The following is a 24,865-nucleotide window of genomic DNA, read 5'->3' on the forward strand; positions in this document are numbered from 1 at the left end:
TCATAAAAGATGAATTGTTTGGGACTGCGTTTTTTTTTAAAAAAAAAATTGCAATTTAAAAAAGCAGAAAACTTGCGTTTTCAAATCTTAGGTAAGGATATGCTTTTTTGAAAATGTACAATTTTAGAGGCAAAACTGCGGTTTTAAATGTTAACCATCGATTTTGTCAAACGCTTAACTGTTTTTTTTAAAATCACATTTTTCAAATCCCACATTTAAACTTATTATTTTAAAATCACACTTTTTGAAATGAGTAATACTAGGTACTATCTTTTTATCCTCTTAAAATCCTCCTAAAGCTGATGTAGCTTTCAAAATCACCATTGGATCAAAATTCAAGTATGATTCATCTAAACTTTAATTATGATTTTAAAAGCCACATCAAATTTAGGAGGATAAAAAGATGGTATCTAATATTACTCTTTTGAAATTACAAACCAACTAGTTTTGGTTTAGTAAGTGCTATGTCTTGAGACACGATAAGGGTGCTATTATTTGGGTACTTTAAGAATGTTAAAGAATTAATTAAATTATTAATTTTTTTTACAATTTTTTATTTTTTTATCAATTTAATCTCCACTTAAACTTTGTTAACAAATTAAAGAGTAATTATCCCAAAGTCCAAGTTGGGCTGCACATATTTATCCCCAAAAGGCTGCATCTTGAAATTTGCTGATCAGGTCCTATGTGGACCTAACCTTGAATCAGTTTAAGAGATTTTAGTCCATCAGCCTTGCTGAAATAATAAGTTTTTTTTTTGGTTTCATATTGACTCATTTATTGATATAGTTGAAAGGTAACTCCTAACAAAGAAAATGGGTGCTAATTCTGTGTGAAAATCCCTTCATTACCACAAAGGTCAACCCTTCTCCTTCTATATAATTTTGTTTTTTTCCCTGCACGTTCTCTCTCTCTCTCTCAACCTTTGGTTTCTGTTGCAACTGCTGATTAACTTCCCCAACCCATCTGGCCCACAATGAGATTCTGCAATATGGGTTCCCTTTTTTCCCATCTTTAATCATCTTTCTCTGCTATAAAATCCTTCTTCACAAGAGGCTGCTCAACCCCTGGCAAGACAAATCTAGTGCCTCTTTTTTTGTTTATTTTCTTTGTTAGATTGATATGGAGAACTCTTTGAGTTCATGTGTGAACAAAGCTGTTGCTTCTAAAGGAACCGCAGACTGTTCTGAGGAGAGTGGTTGGACTGCATACTTTGAAGATTTCTCAAGAGACAGAGAACATAGTTTCTCTAATTATAGTTTTGGTACCTCTTCTTTGGTCTCTGATGCTGCTTCTTCTGCTGCATGGAAAAACTCCTCCCAAAACGATCTCAAGACTCCTAAGCGATTATGTTTCAAGAAAACAAGAACCAAAGTCATTTCTGTTGAGGATTCTTTGGAGGATACTGCCAGCTCTCCTGTTAATAGTCCCAAGGTCAGATGAAACATCTTTGTCACCTTATTTTATATTGTACCTATTTTCTGTATTGACTTTCTTTTTCTTTTCCCATGTTTAAATTTCGTTTCTTTAGCTAATATTTTCTTTTGACAATCTTTGTGAATAGGTTAGTGATTTTGAACCAGTTGATATGAATCCTGGAAAGGCACATGATCCTATGATTAGTTCTCTGGTATTCTTTCTTTTCCTTTTTTTTTTTAGTTCTTTTAAAATGGGAAATTTTCTTGGGAATAAGATTGGTTTGGTGTTAGAAGCTAACAATGCTTTATGGGTTCTGATGATTTTGTAGGGAAAGGGAGGTACTTTAGAGCATTATCCAGAACTGCAGGCAGATGAAATGAAATTTAGTGGAAAGAACAATGACTGTGCAGATTTAAGGAAGAGGGGGTTGTGCTTGGTTCCTCTGTCCAAGCTAGTGAACTATTTTGGTTGATTAATCATTATCAAGCTTGGTTCCTCTCTCTCTCTCTCTCTCTCTCTCTCTCTCTCAAGTAAAATAACTTCTAGAAACGTACAAAGAAACTTCCTGCATGTCAACTTGTTCTTGATTATAATGGGTACTGCTGATCATCTATCTCTCTCTCTCTCTCTCTCTCTCTCTATCATCTTTGATTAAACTAAATCTTGTCAGATCTTCCATGTTGTATATCCATGGACAAAAAGAAAACTGATCAGACAATGTATCTCAAAGCAGGTGGATATATCGTTTTCATTAGCAGCTAGCAGCTAGCAGCTGGGGGCATTTCGAGGGTAGATAACAATCATAGGCTAGGGAAATGCTATTAGTAAACTGCACCTGCAGGGTCAAATATTGTCTCAACGCAATACTTTCTTATTTTAGCTTGAAGCAGGCCTCAAAAGATTCAGTTATTTGGTCATTGATATTGAAATTTCTATATCTAAAGCATCATGGAGCAACTTATATATCCTCATTCCTCAAGGTTTGTAAGTCTATTTAGAAGGCATTGTTGACTGAAATTCCCTCCAAAGATATCTCCAAACAACCAAAATTGACATAGAAATGGCAGGACAAGCTGTGCTGGCTGACTGAAATGCTGGTTTTTTGTTGAAAATCATCATTCAAAATGATGAATATAAGCTTAATAAGAAGATCAATGAATGACTGTTAAAACCCATGTGTGTTCGTTTTGGTTTTTAAATTAAATTTTACAGATTTAATAATATATGGTACTATTTGAGCCGGCGGCGTTTTACTTTTATGTAAAAAATAAACAAACATGTTAGCTATATTTCTGCATATAAAGCAAAATGGTTGCTAGCTTTCCACATATGCCAGCAGGTAAATCAATAATGCCTCCCCCTCCTTTCCTTGCTTCCCCTTAAATTCTCTTCAATGACTTGACATCTTAGGAAAATGTTGACCCCACCAGAGAAGATACACTAGGTTTATCTCTATATAATATATATGCTAATGGGTGTGTAAATTATTAATCATTTGATACTGTTAAAATATACGGAAAATATATATATTAATATACAAACAGATACATTATTCATGGTGGGTATGAGAATCAGAATTGAATCCAGAAGGATATAAGTTCCTTGTATCTTCACGGCAAATAATACACCAACTATGAAAATATCAATTGTAAAAAGAAAAAGAAAAAAGAAAAGTAGATTGATAGCTTTAAATATGTATATTAATCCAGCTCCAACCTCTTGCAGGCCATTCAATTAAAAAAAATTCAGATAAAAGACCCCTCCATGTGCACAAGCATTTAAAGGCTGGTGAGCACAGAAGAGCACACAGAGTTGTTAAGGACATTCAGTGATAATCCGACCATTAATTCTTCTGGTTGACTCTTTCCCCATCACATTCTTCTAGATCCTCTAATTCTTTCTATATTCAGAATATATATGTCAATTCGATAGGAAATCAAAATCTTTTTTTTTTTTTTTTTTTGACAGTGATTACTATTAATCTATGTCTAATTAGAACACAAGTTAAACTTGTCTTGTGTTTTAATCATGCATGGCTCATTGAATGCACCAAGAGCTCTTATATAACACAAAAACGAAATTCCTAATTATAATAAGCAAGTTGTTATAATATTAATGAAATAATTCAGTTTTTCTTTTTAAGTTAAATTTTTTTAAAAAAAAATTGTTGATTTAATATAGCATCAAAGAGGGGAGTATTAATTACATTATTAAATTTATATATTTTATTAATTTAAGTTTTTGAGATAAAATGTGATTTAACACAAATCATATATATACCTTGAATAATATATAGTTATAGCAGCTCCCACCAAGACTATTATTTTGAATAAAAATTTGAAAAATAATTCCTCTTTTATTGCAATTTATTGGAGGGCCTATTTGAGATTGTGTTTGAGGAGCTTAAAAGTGCTTTTAACACTCAAAAAGTCCGTTTAAAAAAAAAAAGAAAAAAAGTACTCATTTGATTAAAAAAAATTAAAAGCGCTTTTTAAAGGTCCAAAAAGCCTAACAATGGTCAAAACGTACTTTTGACAAAAGTTTAAAAATGAAACTTTTGTCCAAAAGCTCTTTTTGACTTAAAAGCTCTATTTTTCAAACGCAATCTCAAACAGAGTCTTATTGACAAAGCCAGCCCTAAAAACAAAAGCTCTATTACTATACAATCCAAACATGCCCTAAGGTCACTATATTTCAAGAAAGGGGTGTTGATGGAACTAGCTAGATATCAAGTTGATTATCAACCATCTATATCCAATCTTTATTAAATTAAATATGAGGAAACTCGACAGCAAAAAGAGAGCATCTTTTCAAGTTAAAAATTGCTCTGAAAAATTACAAATTACAATACCAATTTAAAAAATAAATAATAAAAAAAAAAAACCTAATTCCCCTAAAATGTGTTCTAAATGAGCCCACTATGCTATATATTTTCAAAAACTCCAGAAATATGAGTCCAAATGTATTGTTGTTGTTGATAATGAATATTCCATTTAAGCACATGGCCCTCCACTGCTATTGGCTAATATAAGCTAATCATTTATACCTTCCAAATCAATTATATATGTAATTATAGAAGAGTACTGTGTATGTAATGCTCTCAAGTCAGCATCATAACTTAGATTATATGAAAGGGGAAATGGGTGATGACAAGAAGATTTCAATTTTCACAACTTGGTTAGTTGGATTAGACCACAAATTTTTTTTGTAAGAATGCGAATTGGATAAGTATATTAGCACACAAGTAAAAAGACAAATTTTGTGAGCTAGCTAGTGGCTTTAAATCGATTAGCAGCTCAAGTTAGGTGGCCAATCACATAGTTAACAACCACTAATGTTGATGTGTTTTGAACTTTTGGATGCGTATATTAAAGGCATGGACGGAACTAAGAATTTAACTCTATGGGGTTGGGTAGCACTAAATGTTTTTTAGGGCCGGGTCATCATTAATGAAGTAAAAAATTAAAAAAGAAAGACCTAAAAAATATATTTTTTTTTTTTTAATTCATCCCCTTTTGATCCGTCACTGATCAAATGATGAAATTTTTAAAATCACAATTGAATCAAAATTACCATTGAATTAAAATAAAAAATTTAAAAAATAAAAATAAAAAATAAAAAGAAGAGGAAGGTAGATAGTATTACTCGTTAAGTTACTAAGACTAAAGCGAAATAGCTAATATCTTTTATGTACACTGAGATGGATAATTCACAACGGTACTATGAATCAAATATATAGGATCCTCTCCATATGATTTAATTATTTTATAGTCTAAATTTTATTTTATTACATTTAACGGTATAAATTGTCGAGATGTTTAAATGATGTGGTCAAATACACATCGTTACATCTGTAAAATCTAATATGAACCCTAAAATTAATGGGCGCTTTCCATTTTAGTGTCCTAAAACCAGTCAAGGAGTGTCTTAAGAGAAATAAGTCCACATGCCCCCAATTGCCTTAAATTAAGTAGGAATGAATAGATTATTATGTTGTAATTCAGTATATATTGAAATAATTAAGGTGGTTTTGGTGTAACTATTGTACCCTGCCATTCCAGAAAAGACATGTTGTTTTGAAAAATAATATAATTAGGTGGAGGTGGGAGAAAAGGACTCCCCTGAACAACATCTATTAATTTTTGTGCCGTCACATCATTATCTAATGTAATGTGCCTTCTCAACTGTTTGATTAGATACCATAATTTATCTCATTATCAACACATGCCGGCCTTCGTCATGCATGCCCCTTTGAGACACCTTCATTTGCTTGAATTAAACTTTATATATAGCTTCATATAAATTATAAAAAATAAAATACCCTTTTTTTTTTTTAATTTTGTGTTCAATTATTCGACTTTTAAAAAAAATAAATGAGAGAGGGTTCCCATTATTTATCATATATACTACGTAATATATTCGTCATCACGTAAGATTCTACTTCAATTGTTTGAATATTGTGTTCGTCTAACAGAAAAGTTGGTAACATATATATAATATATGTAAAAAGTTATAAGTTTTGGTGCTTTTTGCCTTGTGGCCTTTTGGTTCATGAACTTGTGAGTCAAGGTGATAACAAATAACAAGAGTAGAATTCATATGTGGGCACCTCTTGTTTTTAATGAGATGTAATATGTTTATGAATCAAGCCTATTAAATTAACATTTACCTTTAGCGCATGTGACGATCATATCATATGTATTTTTATAAGATTAAGTACATTTAAAAAAAAAAAAAAAAAAAAAAAAAAAACATGTGAGAAAAAAAGCAATTTAAGGAGTTGTTAATTTAATAGATTGTGTTGGACAAATTTCTTTTAACCCAATTTAGAGAAATATGTTTTTTAATTTATTTTGAAGGTGCTTTTTGTTTTTTTATTAAAAACTACTTTGATGTGATATATAAAGGTAAGAGCCGTTTTATTTCTCCATTTTCCATCAATCTTTATTCATTTCTTTTTCAAATCAATCGGCAAATATAAAAAAGTCAATAAAATTCACCTGTCTGAATAAATCTCGAAAAGTACCAGATCAATCCGTCGACATTCCATTGGAGAGACGTGCTCAAGAGGTAAGTTTTGGCCCCCATAGCTTTTATTAAAGATGAGATTAAATGAGTCCCTCCCTTGACTTTAAATGGTAATTAAGAAAGAAAAAGGGTAGAATTAGGTAAAATCACAGATTTTCAAACTTGTCTTTTAATTAAAAAAGGGTATATAGAGGAATCCCAATTTGGCCCTACAACAGGCTGGCACGTATATATATATATATAGAAGAAGAAGAAATGGTTGGCTAATGGAATGTGCGTAAAGCTTTGAGCTTTTGCTTCTTCTATGAGACTATGAGACCTCAAATCCATGACGACGGCTATGCGTGATTTTCGGGTAGGGCCCAGAGTTCAATTGGGTGGCCAGCAAAAAATTGATAGAACCGTCGGCTGTGATTGTATTTTGTAAAGCCCACCAAAAAGGGGGGGTGGATTATATGGTTGATTGATAAGCAGCATGTGCAACATGTTGAACTCCCATGTAATTTGTTTTGACTTTTGAAAAAGAAACATGTTACTAATGCCCCGTGACAAGATAAACAATTCTTGTGGGCATTTTAGGCCCCGTGAGTGGAAGAGAATTGCAGCCATTTATGGCAACAAACAACACATACCTACAACTTGGACAAATGTTCTTTTTTAAGAAATTTCTTCAACTTAATATATATATATATATATATATATATATATATAAAAGTCAATTCCAACCCGACACGTTTAATTAAACGGGTTAGACCCATCAACCATAACCTGTTAATTTCGTATTGGGTTTACGGGTCGTATCAAAAATTGTTAGCCCGAGCACGTGATTTGTATATGCATTTTTCAATGAGTAATGCAAGAAACTACATTTTTATCCTACAATTATTTTTACAATGGTGACATGACAGTCTTAACCAACCATTAAATACAGCCTTGTGATACGTACTAAGCGTGGCATATAGCATTATTCTTTTTAAATTTAACGTGAGAATCACATGCTCTAAAAACAGATGTTACATACTCTGTTAATCCTATTAAAAATGCATATTAGAATCACATTACGTTAAAATAAATGTCAATTTAATAAATAGTGTAGGAGAAAACTCCTTCCTTTGCTTCATAACCTTTTTTTTTTTTTAGGATACCTTTGCTTCCTACTTTATTTGCCGGCTATCAACAACCTCTCAAAACAGCATAAAATCGTGCAACAAAATCTCATATATATTTTATAAAGAGAGAGTGAGAGATGCAATTGGTGTTAAATCAATCATTTGCAAGAATGAGACAATGCTTATTATAGTATTAATTAGTAGGTTAATTAGATGAATTTGGTCTCCTAATTTTTCATTGATCTACTCAGTCCAAAGAATTTTGGTCCATATGTACACACTATTCAATATTCTTCTTTTTCATAATTAAGTTTAGACCCCCAACTAATCGTCTTCTACTTTAGTGGTATATATATATTTTTTAATTTATTTAAAAAGTGAAACTAATTTAAAGATTCAACCTATGATTGGTGCACAGGTAGAACTTATCTATCAATAGGTCAAAAATAATAATTAACAAATAATTAAGGTGATGGAAGGAAGAACAAAATCTGGTCTACATTCACTCCCCATAAAACCAAGATGCATGCGAAGGCTTGAATTGTTGAGGCCAAACACAAGCTCAAATTCTTAGTACGTATCACATAATTATTATTAAGAATTAATTGTGTTTAATATATAAAATTTATTGGAAAAAGAAGAGTGCATATATATATATAATAATTATTCAATCATCAATGACGAAGTATATCGAAAATTCGAAATCCTAAAGCATGCTCGAGCCAAGTCTTGTTATCTTTCACAATCAAAAGATATATTTATTTATATAATAATATTATTAAGATTGCAACATTTCTTATTCCCTATAAAACATTTATTGAAAGATAAAAAAAAATACAAAATCTTATAGTCGTATCTCATTATTTAATCACCAAATTAAGACCAAGTATAAATAAATATAAATCCAAGCTTAAAATCGTATTATCTTAATTTCACAATCATAAGATATAATCAATTTCTCAAGCACTTAAAAAAAATAATTTTGGATATGTACGTTCTTAGAGGAAACTTGTGACGCGCGCACCCGACCCGCTAGGACTAATTTTGGATATGTACGCAAGAACAATTTCTGTATGCTTAATCTCTCGTAGGCGCAAAACATTATAAGGTTTACCGGATCAACTAATTAAATGTGCAAATTAATGCATAATTAAAATATAACATTAATTGAAAATTCGTTTATTGCACAAACACTTATTTAAAATAAGTTTCATGATAAGAACTCTAATGGTCTCCTAAGCCTCCACCCCGGCCTCCCAAAGCTTGTTTCTCATAACTTAAAAACAAAAACAAAATGGATGAGCTAGCGGAAAGACTCGGTAAGAAAAATTATCAATCAAGAAAACTGTTGGGTTGAAAAAACAATTATGCTCTGCTAGGTTTACAAATAATTTTTTTTTTTTTAAGAAAAAAAAAAAAAGTTTACAACATGATTGGAACTAAAGTAAATTCAACTTTTGAGAAATCCAATCATATGGTTTCACATCATGTTATAATTTTTTTTTTTTTTGTAAAATTTGTTTGTAAACCTAATATATATATATATATATATATATATATTTTAACAAAAACACTTCGTGAACTGAGTAACCTTGGATGGTGCATGGTGGTGGGTCTTGAGTGACCCAGGATTTGGTCTTTTTTTTTTTGAATTTTTTATTTCACGTCTTTTTACTTTCTTTCTAATGATTTCTTTTTAAAAAATATATATATATATATATTTTATGAAGAGTATTTTTGTCAATTTTTTCTTCTTTGGTGCGGGATAACTACAAGGGGTTGGTAGAAGAGATCCCTCATTATAACTTTTTGACCTTATAGGAGAACGTTATGGGTATGTTTTGGTTTGCAATTACTAATTAGAAAACGTGATTTTTAAAAATGCAGTTAAACGTTTAGTAAAATCGCAATTTAATTTGTAAAATTGTAATTTAGCTTTTAAAATTGTGTATTTTAAAAAATGCACCATAGTGCTTAGGATTTGAATTTTAAAAACACAAATTTTTCTACATTTTTAACTCGCAATTAAAAAAAAGAAAAAGAAACTCCCAAACGATACATTTTTTATAATTTGATTTAAACTCGCACTTTTAATTTACAAAATCGCAATGTCAAACGCAGTTCAAATAAGATTGTAGTTTGAGGACCGTAAAAGTGTAGATTCCCCTTCATTTTAAGTATTCAAAAATATTAAATCTTGTAAAAAATAATAATAATAATAATAATAATTCAAGAATTCATATCTTCCAAAAGAGAGGGTTCATAATAATCATTCAAGAATTCATATCTTCCAAAAGAGAGGGTTCACGTTCAAAGTTGAAACCTCTCTTGACACGCAAAGGCACATGCACACAAGAAAATTATAGTCATTAGTCAATACCCACTTCACTCCTTTAAGAATATCCGTCCAAAAGTAATGACTCCTTTTTTCTACAGGAAACTTTGAATTTACAATCTGAATTTATAGACAGCAAAATGAAATGAAGAATCACTCCATTAACAAAAAAAAAAAAAAAACCTATCCCATTTGAAAATGTTATATTTTAAAAACGCAATTTAACGTTTAATAAAATCGCGATTTGGCACGGTTTATAAAAACGCATTCATTTACTTACGATTTGAAAACATACATTTTTTTACGTTATCAAACTGTGATTTTTTAAAAGCAGACTCTCAAATGAGACAATATTTAGCATTTTGTTTAAAAATACATTTTTAGCGTGCAAACCCCGCCACCTCTGAGATGTCAATTTCTTTTTTCTTTTTTTCCTTTTTTTTTAAAAAAAAAAAAATTAGTTATTTTATATTTATATTTTCTGATTAAGAATGACACATGTTGCTAGTTTATTGGCGTTGACATTGCACATAACGGAATCTGTTAAATGTTTTAACGAAGCTTAACTTCAGGAACTAATTAAGTTAATTTATTGTCATATCCCAAGAACTTCTTAGTTCACTTTAATACAGCATGAAGCAATTTATAATTAAAGTCAACTATATAAACTAATTTTACATTTATTCCTAAAATAAATCGTCTCCATTTGTCCAGAAATACCTTCTTCCTGCTAAAGCTACCGAATGAGCTACCCTGATTTGATTAAATCAAATTATCAATATATCTTTTGGAATCAATAGCAAACTTACTTGTCCCTTGACTGTTGGGCCTCGGCCCAATATGAGTTGGATCTGGCCCGTAGAGTTTTCCTTGTTGGGTCAGAGGCTTTGGAGTTCTTTATTCCTTGGGTAATCATGAAGCTTTTGTTTTGTCTAAGACGGCCCTCTTTTTCTTTTGGAAGTGGCCCATCCACATCACTTATGCTCCAAGTGGTTTAACAAAAACTAAATAAAAATCAGTAATTAGGACACATATCAAGGAATGGGAAGGACACATATGGAATTCCCCTTCTGAGAATTCAGGCAGAGAATAAGAGAAAATTTAAAGACACGAGTTGCTTTGTAGGTTTTCAGACATTTAGGGATGCTGATGTGGTAATGTCAATTAATTATTTATTTTTTTATATTTTAATTTTTTTTAATAGAGGTTAATCCAACGGTTAATTAGCACTACCACATAATTAAGGCAGGATACTTTGATTTCTAACCTTATTTATTTATTTATTTGGGGAGCTAAGTTCAATGGGAATATTCCATTACCATAAGCACTTGGCATTTTCTTTACCTTCTATGTAGCTAAAGCATGTGCTGATAAATTTCGTAGAGTATGTCATCTACATTATGAAAATAATTCATTTTTATCTTTTAAAATAATTTACATGTTCTCCTCTCCTTACAAAGTAAATAAAATAAAATAAAATAAAGTTATATGAACTCATACTAGTCGACTGAATTTTATGCTCGTTTGGCTTGTTTAATAATCGACCATAATATTATATTCATAATCGACTTGTTTATTAAATGAACCGGCACTGAATAGAGTCTATTCAAACAACACTCGAACCTCCCTATGAGTAGCTCATTTCATTTACTACACTAATCCTCCATATTTGAAGTTATTGGAAGAGGTGATAATCTTGGTGGGGTTTGTTGAAATCAAAGGAAGGGCCACAGAAGATGCCACCCCATTTAGGGAAGTAGATGAGAGTGATTGGAAGGGTACATATGATAATCATAACGCCCATGAGAGAGATGCTTGTTTCCGTCGAGAATTTAGAGCTAGTAAACAATAGAAGCTGAGTCACCACCGCCCCCACTGTGGTGACTCAGCTTTGGGGAACCGTTGTAGAGTGGAAATGGGGCCTACACTCTAGAGAGCAATGACTCATCAACTGCCACCATCATCGTATTGAAACGTGGGCACACTTAATTTGCACACTCTCTTGGGAAGTCTCTAGGCTTTCTCTTTAATTACATATATACCATAGAAGAAAGACATTTATTCTAAGATCAGTGACATCTTTACAAGTCTTTATATAAATATACTAGGACTATTAGATCCGACGACATCAGCATAATACCATAAATGTATATTGTATAATATTACTCATTCAAATAATATAAAATAATATTATATATCATACTATTTTACTTTGTTATATTATTACTCTACATTTGAGATAAACAAATTATGCAAGGGCCGGCCATAGGTTTTCTCTCTAGACCTAAAAAGAAAAAATCAGACCTGTGGGAGGAGGGAGCTCTAGGTTGAGAAAGATTAGTTTCGGTGTGAAAGTTTTGCTCTTGTGGTCCGAAAATAAAAGTTGTAAATATGGGTTATCCATGTATTAGATTGAGTCTGCTTGGAGTAGATTTATTCTATAACTGAAGTTTAGACATAGGTTAGCGGATGTTTAAGTTATAAATATGATTTAATTGTAAGATTTTATGTTTGTCTCTACGACATTATAACTTTATAACTTTGGTTATGATTAATTTATGAGCTTTATGCTTTTGATTTTTTTCAATAATTGAATATGAAAAATTTCTCTAAAAGAAAATATACAATTGAGATAACGTGACAGTAAAAATTAATTATTATTATTTTTTTTATAAGAGCATAATAATTAATTAATTCTCTTATTTTGGTAAATAGCAAACAAGAAACTCACCTTTTGGAAACAAAAGGAACCACACCGAAGGTGAGTCCACTGGCGGCTTGAACAAAGCCTGAGAAACAACACATCACAACTATGGAACCCCACAGCGAGTTGACTCGTCCGAGCAACAAACAGAGCAACCCGGCCACCGTCTGCACCACCCACAACCCCCATAGCCTCCCTCTCATTCCAAACCTCCTCCCCATCTCGTCGGAGACCAACCCTCCCGTCGGCCGCGAAAATAAATTCATCATTCCAATGCTGGCCGCCACAGTCCCGGCCAACTCAAGATTCAAATCAAATCTGTCGTAGAAATACTGCGCTATAATATTATCAGTCGTCAGCTCCACTCCGAAACTGTACCCGTATGTCAAAGCCAAAATCCACCCTCTATAGTTCTTCAGCCCATTGAAGAGGATTTTCCAGAATTTCTCATCCTGCGTCGTTTCGGAAAGTTTGTAGTAGTACTTCCCGGAAGGTAGATCTTGGCCGTAAGCCAACACCATTATCGCTGTCACAACTAGGAAAATGGCGGGGAAAATAAACGCAGCGCGCCAAGCGGTGGAAGACGATACGTTGAAGGACAAGATGAGAGCGTATATGAGCGGCATGACCAACTGGGTGACGCCGGAGCCCACGTTGGTCCACCCGGCTGCCACGCCGTTGGCGAGGCCGACAACGCAGCCGGAGAACATGGAGCTCATCCAGAACTGGTTGGCGACGAAGTTCGCCAGCGAGAAGCCGACAAGAAAGCGGACGAGAATGAAGGTGTTTGGCGACGAGACTATACACATTGAGAGTATAGCGGGAGCGGTGAGGAGAGACAGCGTGGCGGAGGCGACCCGAGGGCCCACCAGGTCACATATGGGTCCCATGGCGAGGCGACAGAAGATGGAGCCGGCGAAGGAGGCTATGCCGCCGTAGCTAATATCGGCGTCGGTGAGGTTAAGGTCCTCGCGGTGACGGAGACGAGAGGAGGGATGGAGAAGGTGGAGAAGTAGCATGAGAAGAGAGACAGCCATGCAAGGTGGAAGGCTCGCATGTGGGGTCGGGCTATTGAGAATGGTCGGAATTCGGTGGCCTTTTGGTCTGTAGGATCGACGGGTAAAGAGAAGGAAACTTCTTTTGTGGGTAGTTGAGCTTCCATTGAAGATCAAAGATCTCGAAACTTGGATGTATCAGAGATTCAGAGTGGTAATGAGTAAACATGGAAAGTACGGACATTGCAAGCTAGCTTTTAAATCATTGCTTTTTAAATTCTGAGGGTATAATTGCAAAATACCGAAACATCAAGGGATTAAACAAAACTTCTCTTAAATTTTTACTCTAAAGTTAATGTGAAAGTTCAAACAAAAAATTTGGTTTATTAATTTTTCTTAATTGGCTAATACGAATTTGTCATACCAATTTATAAATAACTTTATAACAAGAGTTATAGTAGGCCTAATATTTTTTAAAACTTTAATTATTAATTTTAAATTAAATGATTGTAATTTTAATATCCACCTAGGACGATGAGAACACAAAAAGATACTAGGAAAGCATCTAACATTCCTCAATTAGAATTACATGTTCATATATCAAGAAGTTTTTTTTTTTTTTGAACGGAAAACTGAAGATTTCATTGATTAAAGATCACGAGTATAAAGTTCTTACAGAGTAGAGCAAAAAACTCATCACAAAACACAAAGCTCTACAAAATCATAGCCACATGTTAAAGAATAGATCTGCTCCGAGCAGACTAGATCTAAGACATGTGTAGTCAAATTTCTTAACAAAATTTATTTAAACCGGCCGTGAGAGATACCAAACTATCTAAGCGGTGAGAAATAACCCATCACACCTAATTATTTCTCATCGCTCATGAGGGCAGATTTAGAGATCAAAAACTTCTTATTCAAAACAAAAAACACAAACAAACAACTAGCAAGCAGCAGCCAAGGAGAAGATGAACTGCACAACACAGTGAAAGATGGACGGACGCATAATAGAGAGGTCAAAGTTGTAGATATGATCAGAGAACACCTACAAACATAAAGAAAAAAAATAAAAATAACAGAAGGGAAGAGAAAAGGTAAGAGCGGAGAGTTGAAGGGGCAGATTTGCTCCCTCCTACTCTTAGATCTATCTCTCTAGGTTTTCTCCTAGAGAGAAAAACCTAGGGCCGGCTAATCCTATGTATCAAGGAGTTAAAAAAGAGTTGTAAATTAACTGTCGGTGTAACCTTACTCTTAATTCGAAATGAATGGTCGTTTGTAAATTAATTGTCGGTGTAACCTTCCTCTTAATTCGAAATGAATGGTCGAGATTTAAACAATTATTTATACTATAATATCTTAAGAATTCTAGAAGGTTGAAAAGTCAAGTACTCACAAAGTCAAACCATATGCACCAATTTAGTCATTTTCCTTTTATCATTATATAAAGTTATCTTTTGGGATCGATAGCGAACTTTTGACAGTTGGGCCTCGGCCCAAAATGAGTTGGACTTGGGCGGTAGAGTTTTTCTTGTTGGGTCTGAGGCTTTGGACTTCCTTATTCCTTGGATAATCGCGAAGCTTTTGTTTTGTCTTAAGCTTCGTTTGTTTTGGTGTAAAACTATTTTTGAAAAAATATTTTTTGTATTTTTTGGTGTTTGATGCGACAAAAAAAATAGTCAATGAAAAATATTTTCAGTTTTACCGAAAAAGCTTATTTACTTTCGAAAAAATAGTTTTGATTTTTTTAAAACCATAAACCATATTTAGAATTTGAGCATCTCATTCTCAAATTGACATACCTAAGCAAAACGTTGTCGAAACCCCGCTAGGACCAGCCTAGAACACTAGCAGGACTCGGTTGGGATACCGTCAGGACCTAGTCACAATCGCCGAGACCCCACTAAGACCCGCTTAGGATTTGGTCAAGACCTGCTGGGACCTCTCTTGGACCTGTTTATTGGAAAAAGAAGAGTGCATATATATATATAAAATAATTATTCAATCATCAATATAATCACAAATGTAGCTCTTGGATCTATGTAATTCCGTCTCGTCCCTCATCGAACGCTTGTGCCTCCGTCACCTCTCGCTCAACTTCGTTCTTCAACTTCTGACTCCCTCTGATTCCGGCTTCCGGAGATGCTTAGGTGGGCGCGAGATTCGCTCTCCGACTAGGACAAGCCTTCTGTCGGCCTTGAGAAACGGCTGTAAAATCCAGGCTTCCCAAATCTAGGCTGTAAAATCTGGTTGACGCGGCTTGAAACTGGAGGTGCCAGTTGACTGCACTTGAAGGCCGACGACTACTGGAAGTGGGTTTCATATTGCCGTGAATGAGTGGTAGTGCCGGTTCCATTGACTGAAGCGGCTGGCGATGCGCCAGATCTGGCAGCTTGTGCATGAGAGAGACCACCACTTTGGAGAGATGAGTTGGGCCGTGAATGGCTGGGAAGGTGCAGCGTTGTTGACTGGTACGGCTGGTGGAAGGTTATCGGTGGAGACATAATAAAAAAATAAAAAGACTCCATTGGACCCTTTGGATCAAACATTAGCGTAAGCTAGTGGCTCTGATACCAAGTTAAATATATAATGTTGAAATAGCTTTGATACCGTGTTGAAATAATAAATATGAAGGAATATAAGCGGAAGCAAGAGAGAGAATGAACATAAAGAACTTTACAGGTGATTCGGTGTTAGACACTTACGTCTACCACTTATAATACCCCTAAGGGCTACATTGTGCTCATTAACTTTATTTGTCTACAATACAAAGGTCCTATTTATATGGTAATGTCTAAATACAAGTTTGGTATATGATTACAATCCACCCATAAATATAGCATATTTTAATATCAGCATAATTACGGAATATCCATATATTCTAACAGTACAAATTAATGCATAATTAAAATATAACATTAATTGAAAATTCGTTTACCGCGTAATCATTTAGTTAAAATTTTTAAATAACAACATAATTAGTTAATCTCCTTCTTGTGGGATTGCACTTTTTTTTTTTTTTTTTTTGAAACATATCATACTTATTCATTGATAAAAAGTTGTGAGCCTAGAGCTCTTACAAACAGAGCAAAAAGCTTTGAAGTAAATCATAGCCGAAGTTAAAAATACAGTCATCAACAACAAACTAAATCAACCATAACACAGCATTCGCTAACCTATGACTAATCACCAGGTTTAAAAATTCTTATCTGCATTAAACAGACACCATCTAATGCATAGGTAACGCTTATTCCTCGACCTTGAGAGCAAAACCCCCAAACCAATACTCATCTTCTTCGACCCAAAGGCCAGGATAAAGTTCACATCCACAACCCAAGGGTTTGGACCAGTAATAACGGGCAGCAACTGGGCGCAACGAAGTAAGAAGAGAGAGCCTTATTACAAGCAAAAAGAAAAAACTATACAGGAAAATAAAGGGAACAGTAAAACAAATGCAAGAAAAGAAATTACATAAAAACAAAAATACAGGGAAATAAATGTGAAAAACACACAAAGCAGGTCATGGCAGCCGGAGGAGGCCGATCGCGAGCTGGCCGGAAACCGCCGCGGAAGGTGGCACAAAAAGCTTGGCACGGGATGGGTGCGTGAAAAGACTCGACAGCGAGTGGTGAGCGGCGAAGCAGGCGCGGAAGAGATCGGCGGCACACACAAACACACACAAAAAGCTTGTGGGATTGCACTTATTTTAAAATAAGTGTCATGATAAGAACTATAATGGTCTCCTAAGCCTTCACCCCGCCTCCCAAAGCTTGTTTTTCATAACTTAAAAACAAAAACAGAAAGGACGAGCGGAAAGACTCAATAAGCAAAGTAATCAATCTAAGAAAACCGTTGGGTTAAAAAAACAACTATGCTCTTAATTTTTTTTATTTTTTTTAGAGGAATGCTAAGTTTACAAAAAAAATTTACAGCATAATATGGCACAGCATGATTGGAAATAAGGTAAATTCAACTTTTGATAAACCAAATCATATAATGTCACATCATGTTGTAAACTTTCTTTTCTTTTCTTTTCTTTTGTGTAAAATTTATTTAGTATTTATTTATTATTATTATTATTTTTTTAACAAAAACACTTCATGAACTGAGTAACCTAGGCTGGTGCCTGGTGGTGGGTCTTGAGTGACCCATGACCTGGCCTTTTGTATTTTGTTTTTTTAATTTTTTTATTTCACATCTTTTTTACTTCCTTTGTTAGTTATGATTTTTTTTTTTTCTAAATTTTTTATTTTATGAAGAGTATATTTATCGTTTTTTCTTATGTGGTAGGGGATAACTAAAAGGGGTTGGTATAAGAGATCCCACATTGTAATCTTTTGAACTTTAGGGGAATAATATGGGTCTGTTTTGGTTTGCAGTTTGAAAATGTGCGATTTTAAAACATGCGATTTGAAAATATGATTTTTAAAAATGCAATTAAGCGTTTAGTAAAATCGCAGTTTGGCCTGTAAAATTGTAGTTTAACTTTTAAAATTGTATATTTTAAAAAATGTATCATATTGCTTTGGATTTGAAAACACACACACACACACATATATATATATATATATATATATATATATATATATATATATATATATTCTTTTTACATTTTTAACTCGCAATGTTTTAGATAAAAACTCATTCTCAAATCATTCATTTTTTTACAATTTGATTTAAACTCACACTTTTAATTTACAAAATCATAATATCCAACACAATCCAAATAAGATTGTACTTTGAGGGCGATAAAAGTGTAGATTTCCCTTCATTTTAATTATTCAAAAATATAAAATCTTTTAATGAAATTTCAAAAAACAAAAAACAAAAAAATCATTCAAGAATTCATATCTTCCAAAAGAGAGGGTTCACGTTCAAAGTTGAAACCTCTCGACACGCAAAGGCACATGCACACAAAGAAAATTATAGTCATTAGTCAATACCCACTCACTCCTTTAAGAATATCCGTCCAAAAGTAATGACTCCTTTTTTCTACAGAAAACTTTGAATTTACAATCTGAATTTATACCCAGCAAAATGAAATGAAGAATCACTCCATTTAAAAAAAATAACGATTTCAAGACGTTTATTTAAAAATATAATTTTTTAAAATGCAGTTTAACGTTTAGTAAAATCGCGGTTTGGCACAATTTTTTAAAAACGCACTTCCTTACTGCGATTTGAAACATGAATTTTTATACGTTATCCATTTTTAAAAAACAGAATCTCAAACACGACAATTTCTACGATTTTGTTTAAAAATACATTTTTTAACGTGCGAAATCTGGGGTGTGCTCACCGCCAACCTTAGCCACATGTCAATTTCCTTTTTCTTTTTTTCTTTTTTTTTTTTAAACAACTATGTTTTTAGTTTTTTTTTTTATATTTATATTTTTTGATTAAGGAATAAGGACACATGTCGCTAGTTTATTGGCGTTGGCAATATTACACATAATGGAATCAGTCAAATGTTTTAACGAAATTTGACTTAGTTCCAATAACTTCTGAGTTCACTTTAATATGATACAAAACAATTTATAATTTAAGTTAACTAACTAAACTAATTTTACTTAAACTAATTTTACATTGATCCCTAAAATAAATCGACTCCATTTGTCCCAAAAATACCTTCTTCCTGCTAAAGCTACCTAATGAGCTACACTCATTTGATTATATCAATATATCTTATGGGATCGATCGCACTTACTTTTCTCTTGACTGTTGGGCCTCCGCCCAAGGCGAGTTGGATCTGGCCCGTAGAGTTTTCCTTGTTGGATCAAAGGCTTTTTGAGTTCTTTATCAAGGTAATCATGAACCTTGATCATGAAACTTATTTTTTGTTAAGGTATTCGTGAAGCTTTTGTTTTGTCTTAGACGGCCTTCCTGTTATTTTGGAAGTAGCCCATCAACATCACTTATGCAGCTGCTCCAAGTCGTTTAACAAAAAATAAATTCATTAGGACACATCAAGGAATGGGAAGGACAAAACATGGGATCATGCAAAGAGATAAATTGTCAAAGACAAATCAATTTTTTTTTTTTTTAATATTACTATTTGCCACGTCTCAACTTTTTATTGGGTTGATATGAACTTCAGTCAATTATTTTGATGAAAGTTGGACGGAGAGTGCTAACTCCATTTTAATCAATAATGGGTGTACATACCATTTGTGATACAAAATAAAACTAAAGTAGATAAAAATAAAATCGGTAAATGATAGGACACAAAGGGTATTTAATCCTTCTTTCTTTCTTTTTTTAATAGAGGATCATGATCCAAAAGTTAATTGGCACTACTACATCATTAAGGTAGGATAAAAGTATAATTTCTAACCATATTTTATTTATTTATTTGGAGAGCTAAATTCAATGGGAATATTCCATTACTATATAAGCACTTGGCACTCTCTTCTGTAACTATAAACACCATATAAAATCATGGTCAGTGATTTTTCTAGAGTATTTCACATGGTTTAAGAATTTTCTTCGTTCATTCCATTTAACTAGAGCATGTGAACGATAATTTTCCTAGAGTATATCAACTACGTACATTACAAAAATAATTCTTTTTTTATTTTTTAAAATAATTTACATGCTTTCATTACAAAGTTAAAAAATAAAATAAATAAAATAAAGCTATACGAGCTTATACGAGTTGACCGAATTTATACGAGTTTAACTTATTTAATAATCGACCCTAATATTATTTTCATAATCGTCTTGTTTATTAAATAAACTGATACTAAATTGAGTCTATTCGAGCAGAACCGGAACCTCTTCATGAGTAGCTCATTTTTTTTTTTTTTTTTTGTTGATGAATAAGCAACTTTGTTGATCAAACAAGAACCAATTACACATCAACACCTAAAAACAAGCCTGGCAAAACAGGCTGAAAACAGCCTACGCAGACGCCAAAACCAAAACCACACTAAACAAAAAACACAAGCTGCATAACACCAACAACAACCCAGAAACAGGCTAAACCAAGCCCTTACAAAGGACAAGACAAACCTTTCATGAGTAGCTCATTTCATTTACAACTCTATTGGAGGAGGAGATAATCTTCGTGGGGTTTGTGGGGACCAAAGGAAGGGCCACAGAAGATGCCACCCCATTGAGGGAAGTAGATGAGAGTAATTGGTAGGGTACAGATGACAGTCATAACTCCCATGAGAGAGATGCTTGTTTCCGTCGAGAATTTAGAGCCAGTAAACAATAGAAGCTGAGTCACCACCGCTCCCACCGTCCCTCCACTCCCTGTCAGCCCTGATATCACTCCTAATGACCTGCAAAAATCCACGTATGATATTGTAATTTTTTGAAAATTAAAAATAAACTTTATATAAAAATGCTTATAGTTTTAACTTTTAAGGAAAAAATACACTTTATCATCTGAACTATCCACTCATTTGCACTTTTAAACCCAATGTTTAAAAAGTGATACTTTAACTTCCGAACTTTCAAATTGTTACAATTTGACTGTTTTGACTTTTTTTTTTTTTCAAATGCCCCCACTCTAAGTTAAAAATAAAAAAATAATAATAAAAATTAAGGGGTGGCTGGTCTGGGGTGGCCGAAGCCACCCCCAGGCCCAACTGGAGTGACCGGCCACCCTTTAATTTTTAAATTTTAAATTTTAATATATATATATATATAAAACTTGGGATGCGGGTATTTTGGAAAAAGAAAAAATTAGAATAATAAAATTGCAACAATTTAAAAGTTTGAGAAGTAAAGTGTCACTTTTAAAATATTAAAGTTAAAAGTTCAAATATATAAATAGTGTAAAAAAGGTAAAATGTAATTTCTCCAAGTTTTAAATAAAAGTTATATCTAAACATGCCTTTTCCCTGAAGACAAAAGAGAAGCTCGAAGTGATTCTATACTGTGCTGGGAGATATTTTCTAAAAAGTGTCTGGAGATATTTTTTTTAAAAGTCTTTTGAGCCACAAATATATATACACGTTTTAAATGATTTGTTAATATATTTATATAACATTAAATAAAAACGAATATATATATATATATATATATGATAAATTAAGTTTTTCTTCCGCCTAAGTTATTTTATAAAAGTAATTACTTTTTTAATATTGTAATTTTTTGAAAGTTAAAAATAAACTATATATAAAAATGCTTATAGTTTTAAATAGAAGTTATATTTAAAAATGCTTTTTACCTAGAAGACAAAAGAGAAGCTCAAAGCGAATCTTTAAAGTGTTGGGACATATATGTATTGAGTTAAATTCACTTCATCTTAAAGTTTTAGAAAATTTTTAATTGGAATCTTAATGTTTAAATTGGTAATATACTCCCTAGTGTTTTTCGACGAAAATTTATGAAATTACATAATTACCTTTAATACTTTTTTTTTTTTTTAATTTCTATCCAATTAGACCAAAATTAATAACAAAAGATTGAAATTAAAAAATTTTAAACCATTAAAAAGGTACATTACTAATTTTAGTATAAATTTAAAAACTCTTAAAATTTTGGTAAAGTGAATTTTCCTAAGAGAAGCTCCCAATGAATAAGGCAAAACAAATTGAACGCTCACTATTCACAAAGAGCAAGCTGGCTTTGGGCCACTGTTGTGAACTGGAAATGGGGCCTACACTCTAGAGAACAGTGACTCATCAACTACCACCATCAATATCCGATTGACACGTGGACACTTAATTTGCAGGCTTTTCAGAAATCTCTAGGCTTCCTCGTTAATTACATATATACCATAAGAGAAGATATTTATTCTAACATCATATAAATATCCTAGGACTATTAGATCCGACAACGTCTGCATAATACCATAAAAGTTTATTGTATAACGTTACTCATTTAAATAATATAAAATAATTTTGTGGTTGTGTTTGAGATTGTAATTTTATAAGAATAATTTGTGTTTTTAAAAGATACTGTCAAATTTAAAGTGTTTGACATTGCGATTTAAAAAACATTTAGAGTTTATTTGGGATTTCGTTTGAGAAATAGAGTTTTAAAGTAAAAAAATGGCTTTTTGGCCAAAGCTTCATTTTTAAACTTTTACAAAAAATGTGTTTTAACAATTTGTAGGCTTTTTAGACCCTTAAAAATGCTTTTAATTTTTTTACCAAACGAGTACTTTTTTCTTCAAACAGACTTTTTAAGTGTTAAAAGTACTTTTAGACCTCTCAAACACAATCCCAAACAGGCCCTTAATCTAAAATAGGAAAAAAAATCTGTCATTTATATAAGCAGATTAGGGAGTGTTTATTTAAAAAAGCGAGAATTTAAACCAAAATTATGATTTCGTATAACGAATATTTGATAAAAATGTATTTTTTTAATATATTTTATCAAGCGATTTTAAAAAGTAGTAATTTTAAAAAATGTAATTTTTAAAATTACACTTATTAAAATCGCAATTTCAAAAGATCCTATATATATCATACTATTTTACTCTGGTATATTATTACTATACTATTGAGATGAAGTGAGTAAAAATTAATTATTAATTTTTTTTTATATATATATAAGAGCATAACATTTAATTAATTCTCTTAATTTTTGGTAAATAGGAAACAAGAAACTAACCTTTTGGAAACAAAAGGAACCACGCCGAAGGTGAGTCCACTGGCGGCTTGAACAAACACTGAGAAACAACACATCACAACTATGGAACTCCACAGCGAGTTGACTCGTCCGAGCAACAAACAGAGCAACCCGGCCACCGTCTGCACCAACCACAACCCCCATAGCCTCCCTCTCATTCCAAACCTCCTCCCCATCTCGTCGGAGACCAACCCTCCCGTCGGCCGCGAAAATAAATTCATAATTCCAAAGCTGGCCGCCTCAGTCCCGGCCAACTCAAGATTCAAATCAAATCTGTCGTAGAAATACTGCGCTATAATATTATCAGTCGTCAGCTCCACTCCGAAACTGTACCCGTATGTCAAAGCCAAAATCCACCCTCTATAGTTCTTCAGCCCATTGAAGAGGATTTTCCAGAATTTCTCATCCTGCGTCGTTTCGGAAAGTTTGTAGTAGTACTTCCCGGAAGGTAGATCTTGGCCGTAAGCCAACACCATTATCGCTGTCACAACTTGGAAAATGGCGGGGAAAATAAACGCAGCGCGCCAAGCGGTGGAAGACGATACGTTGAAGGACAAGATGAGAGCGTATATGAGCGGCATGACCAACTGGGTGACGCCGGAGCCCACGTTGGCCCACCCGGCTGCCACGCCGTTGGCGAGGCCGACAACGCAGCCGGAGAACATGGAGCTCATCCAGAACTGGTTGGCGACGAAGTTCGCCAGCGAGAAGCCGACAAGAAAGCGGACGAGAATGAAGGTGTTTGGCGACGAGACTATACACATTGAGAGTATAGCGGGAGCGGTGAGGAATGACAGCGTGGCGGAGGCGACCCGAGGGCCCACGAGGTCGCATATGGGTCCCATGGCGAGGCGACAGAAGATGGAGCCGGTGAAGGAGGCTATGCCGGCGTAGCTAATATCGGTGTCGGTGAGGTTGAGGTCCTCGCGGATGACGGAGACGAGAGGAGGGATGGAGAAGGTGGAGAAGAAGCATGAGAAGAGAGAGAACCATGCAAGGTGGAAGGCTCGCATGTGGGGTGGGGCTATTGAGAATGGTCGGAATTCGGTGGCCTTTTGATCTTCAGGATCGACCGGTAAAGAGAAGAAAACTTCTTTTGTGGGTTGAGCTTCCATGGATGTATGATCAGAGCGTTGATGAGCAAACATGGAAACCCACATTGCAAGCTTTTAAAACATTGATTTTTTAGTTTTGAGGGTATTATTGTATAACTACCCAAACATTAAGGGATTAAATGAAATTTCTCTTCAATTTTTACTCTAAAGTTATTTATAAAGTTATGTGAGTGTTCAAACAAAAAATTTGGTTTATTAATTTTTGGGTAAAATCTATATGCATCCTTAAACTATCACTCAATTGATAATGTTCCTATCAAACTACCGCCAAAACATTGTCAATATCCCTCACTACAAAAAAACAATTTTTTTCTGACTAGAGTTTTCTGACGTGTTGGGGTGTCTGACACGTCAGAAATTTTTTCTGACGTGGCGCTTCTGACGTGCGTCGATTGTCAGAAGCATAGGTGTCAGGAAAAAAATTTTCCTGACGTGCCAGTGGGTAAACGTCAGAATTTTCTGACGTTCCACTGTCCCACACGTCAGAAAATTGATAAATTAAATAAAAAATTAATTTTTCGTTTTTTTAATTTTTTCTGGAATTTCTTTTTTTTTTAATTAAAATTAATTTTCAA

The 24,865-nt window shown here is 33.3% G+C and overlaps 2 protein-coding genes and 1 pseudogene across 2 annotated transcripts; 1 reads left to right on the forward strand and 2 right to left on the reverse strand.

Moving 5' to 3' along the window:
* Positions 1 to 933: 933 nt before the first annotated feature.
* Positions 934 to 2,032, forward strand: LOC132182921 (vascular-related unknown protein 1). Its single transcript, XM_059596290.1, has 3 exons — positions 934 to 1,434; positions 1,565 to 1,630; positions 1,748 to 2,032. The coding sequence occupies exons 1-3, from the start codon at positions 1,123 to 1,125 to the stop codon at positions 1,889 to 1,891; spliced, it is 522 nt and encodes a 173-aa protein (XP_059452273.1). The 5' UTR covers positions 934 to 1,122; the 3' UTR covers positions 1,892 to 2,032.
* Positions 2,033 to 12,618: 10,586 nt separating this feature from the next.
* LOC132181584 (high affinity nitrate transporter 2.7-like) lies at positions 12,619 to 13,814 on the reverse strand (annotated as a pseudogene).
* A 6,702-nt stretch (positions 13,815 to 20,516) lies between these two features.
* Positions 20,517 to 24,446, reverse strand: LOC132183187 (high affinity nitrate transporter 2.7-like). Its single transcript, XM_059596593.1, has 2 exons — positions 23,158 to 24,446; positions 20,517 to 20,873 (listed from the first exon to the last, which is right to left on the reverse strand). Exons 1-2 carry the CDS (start codon positions 24,333 to 24,335, stop codon positions 20,630 to 20,632), a joined length of 1,422 nt encoding a protein of 473 aa, XP_059452576.1. The 5' UTR covers positions 24,336 to 24,446; the 3' UTR covers positions 20,517 to 20,629.
* Between the last annotated feature and the right edge of the window lie 419 nt (positions 24,447 to 24,865).

This window comes from Corylus avellana, chromosome ca5 (genome assembly GCF_901000735.1).
Source record: "Corylus avellana chromosome ca5, CavTom2PMs-1.0".
Lineage (NCBI taxonomy): Eukaryota > Viridiplantae > Streptophyta > Magnoliopsida > Fagales > Betulaceae > Corylus > Corylus avellana.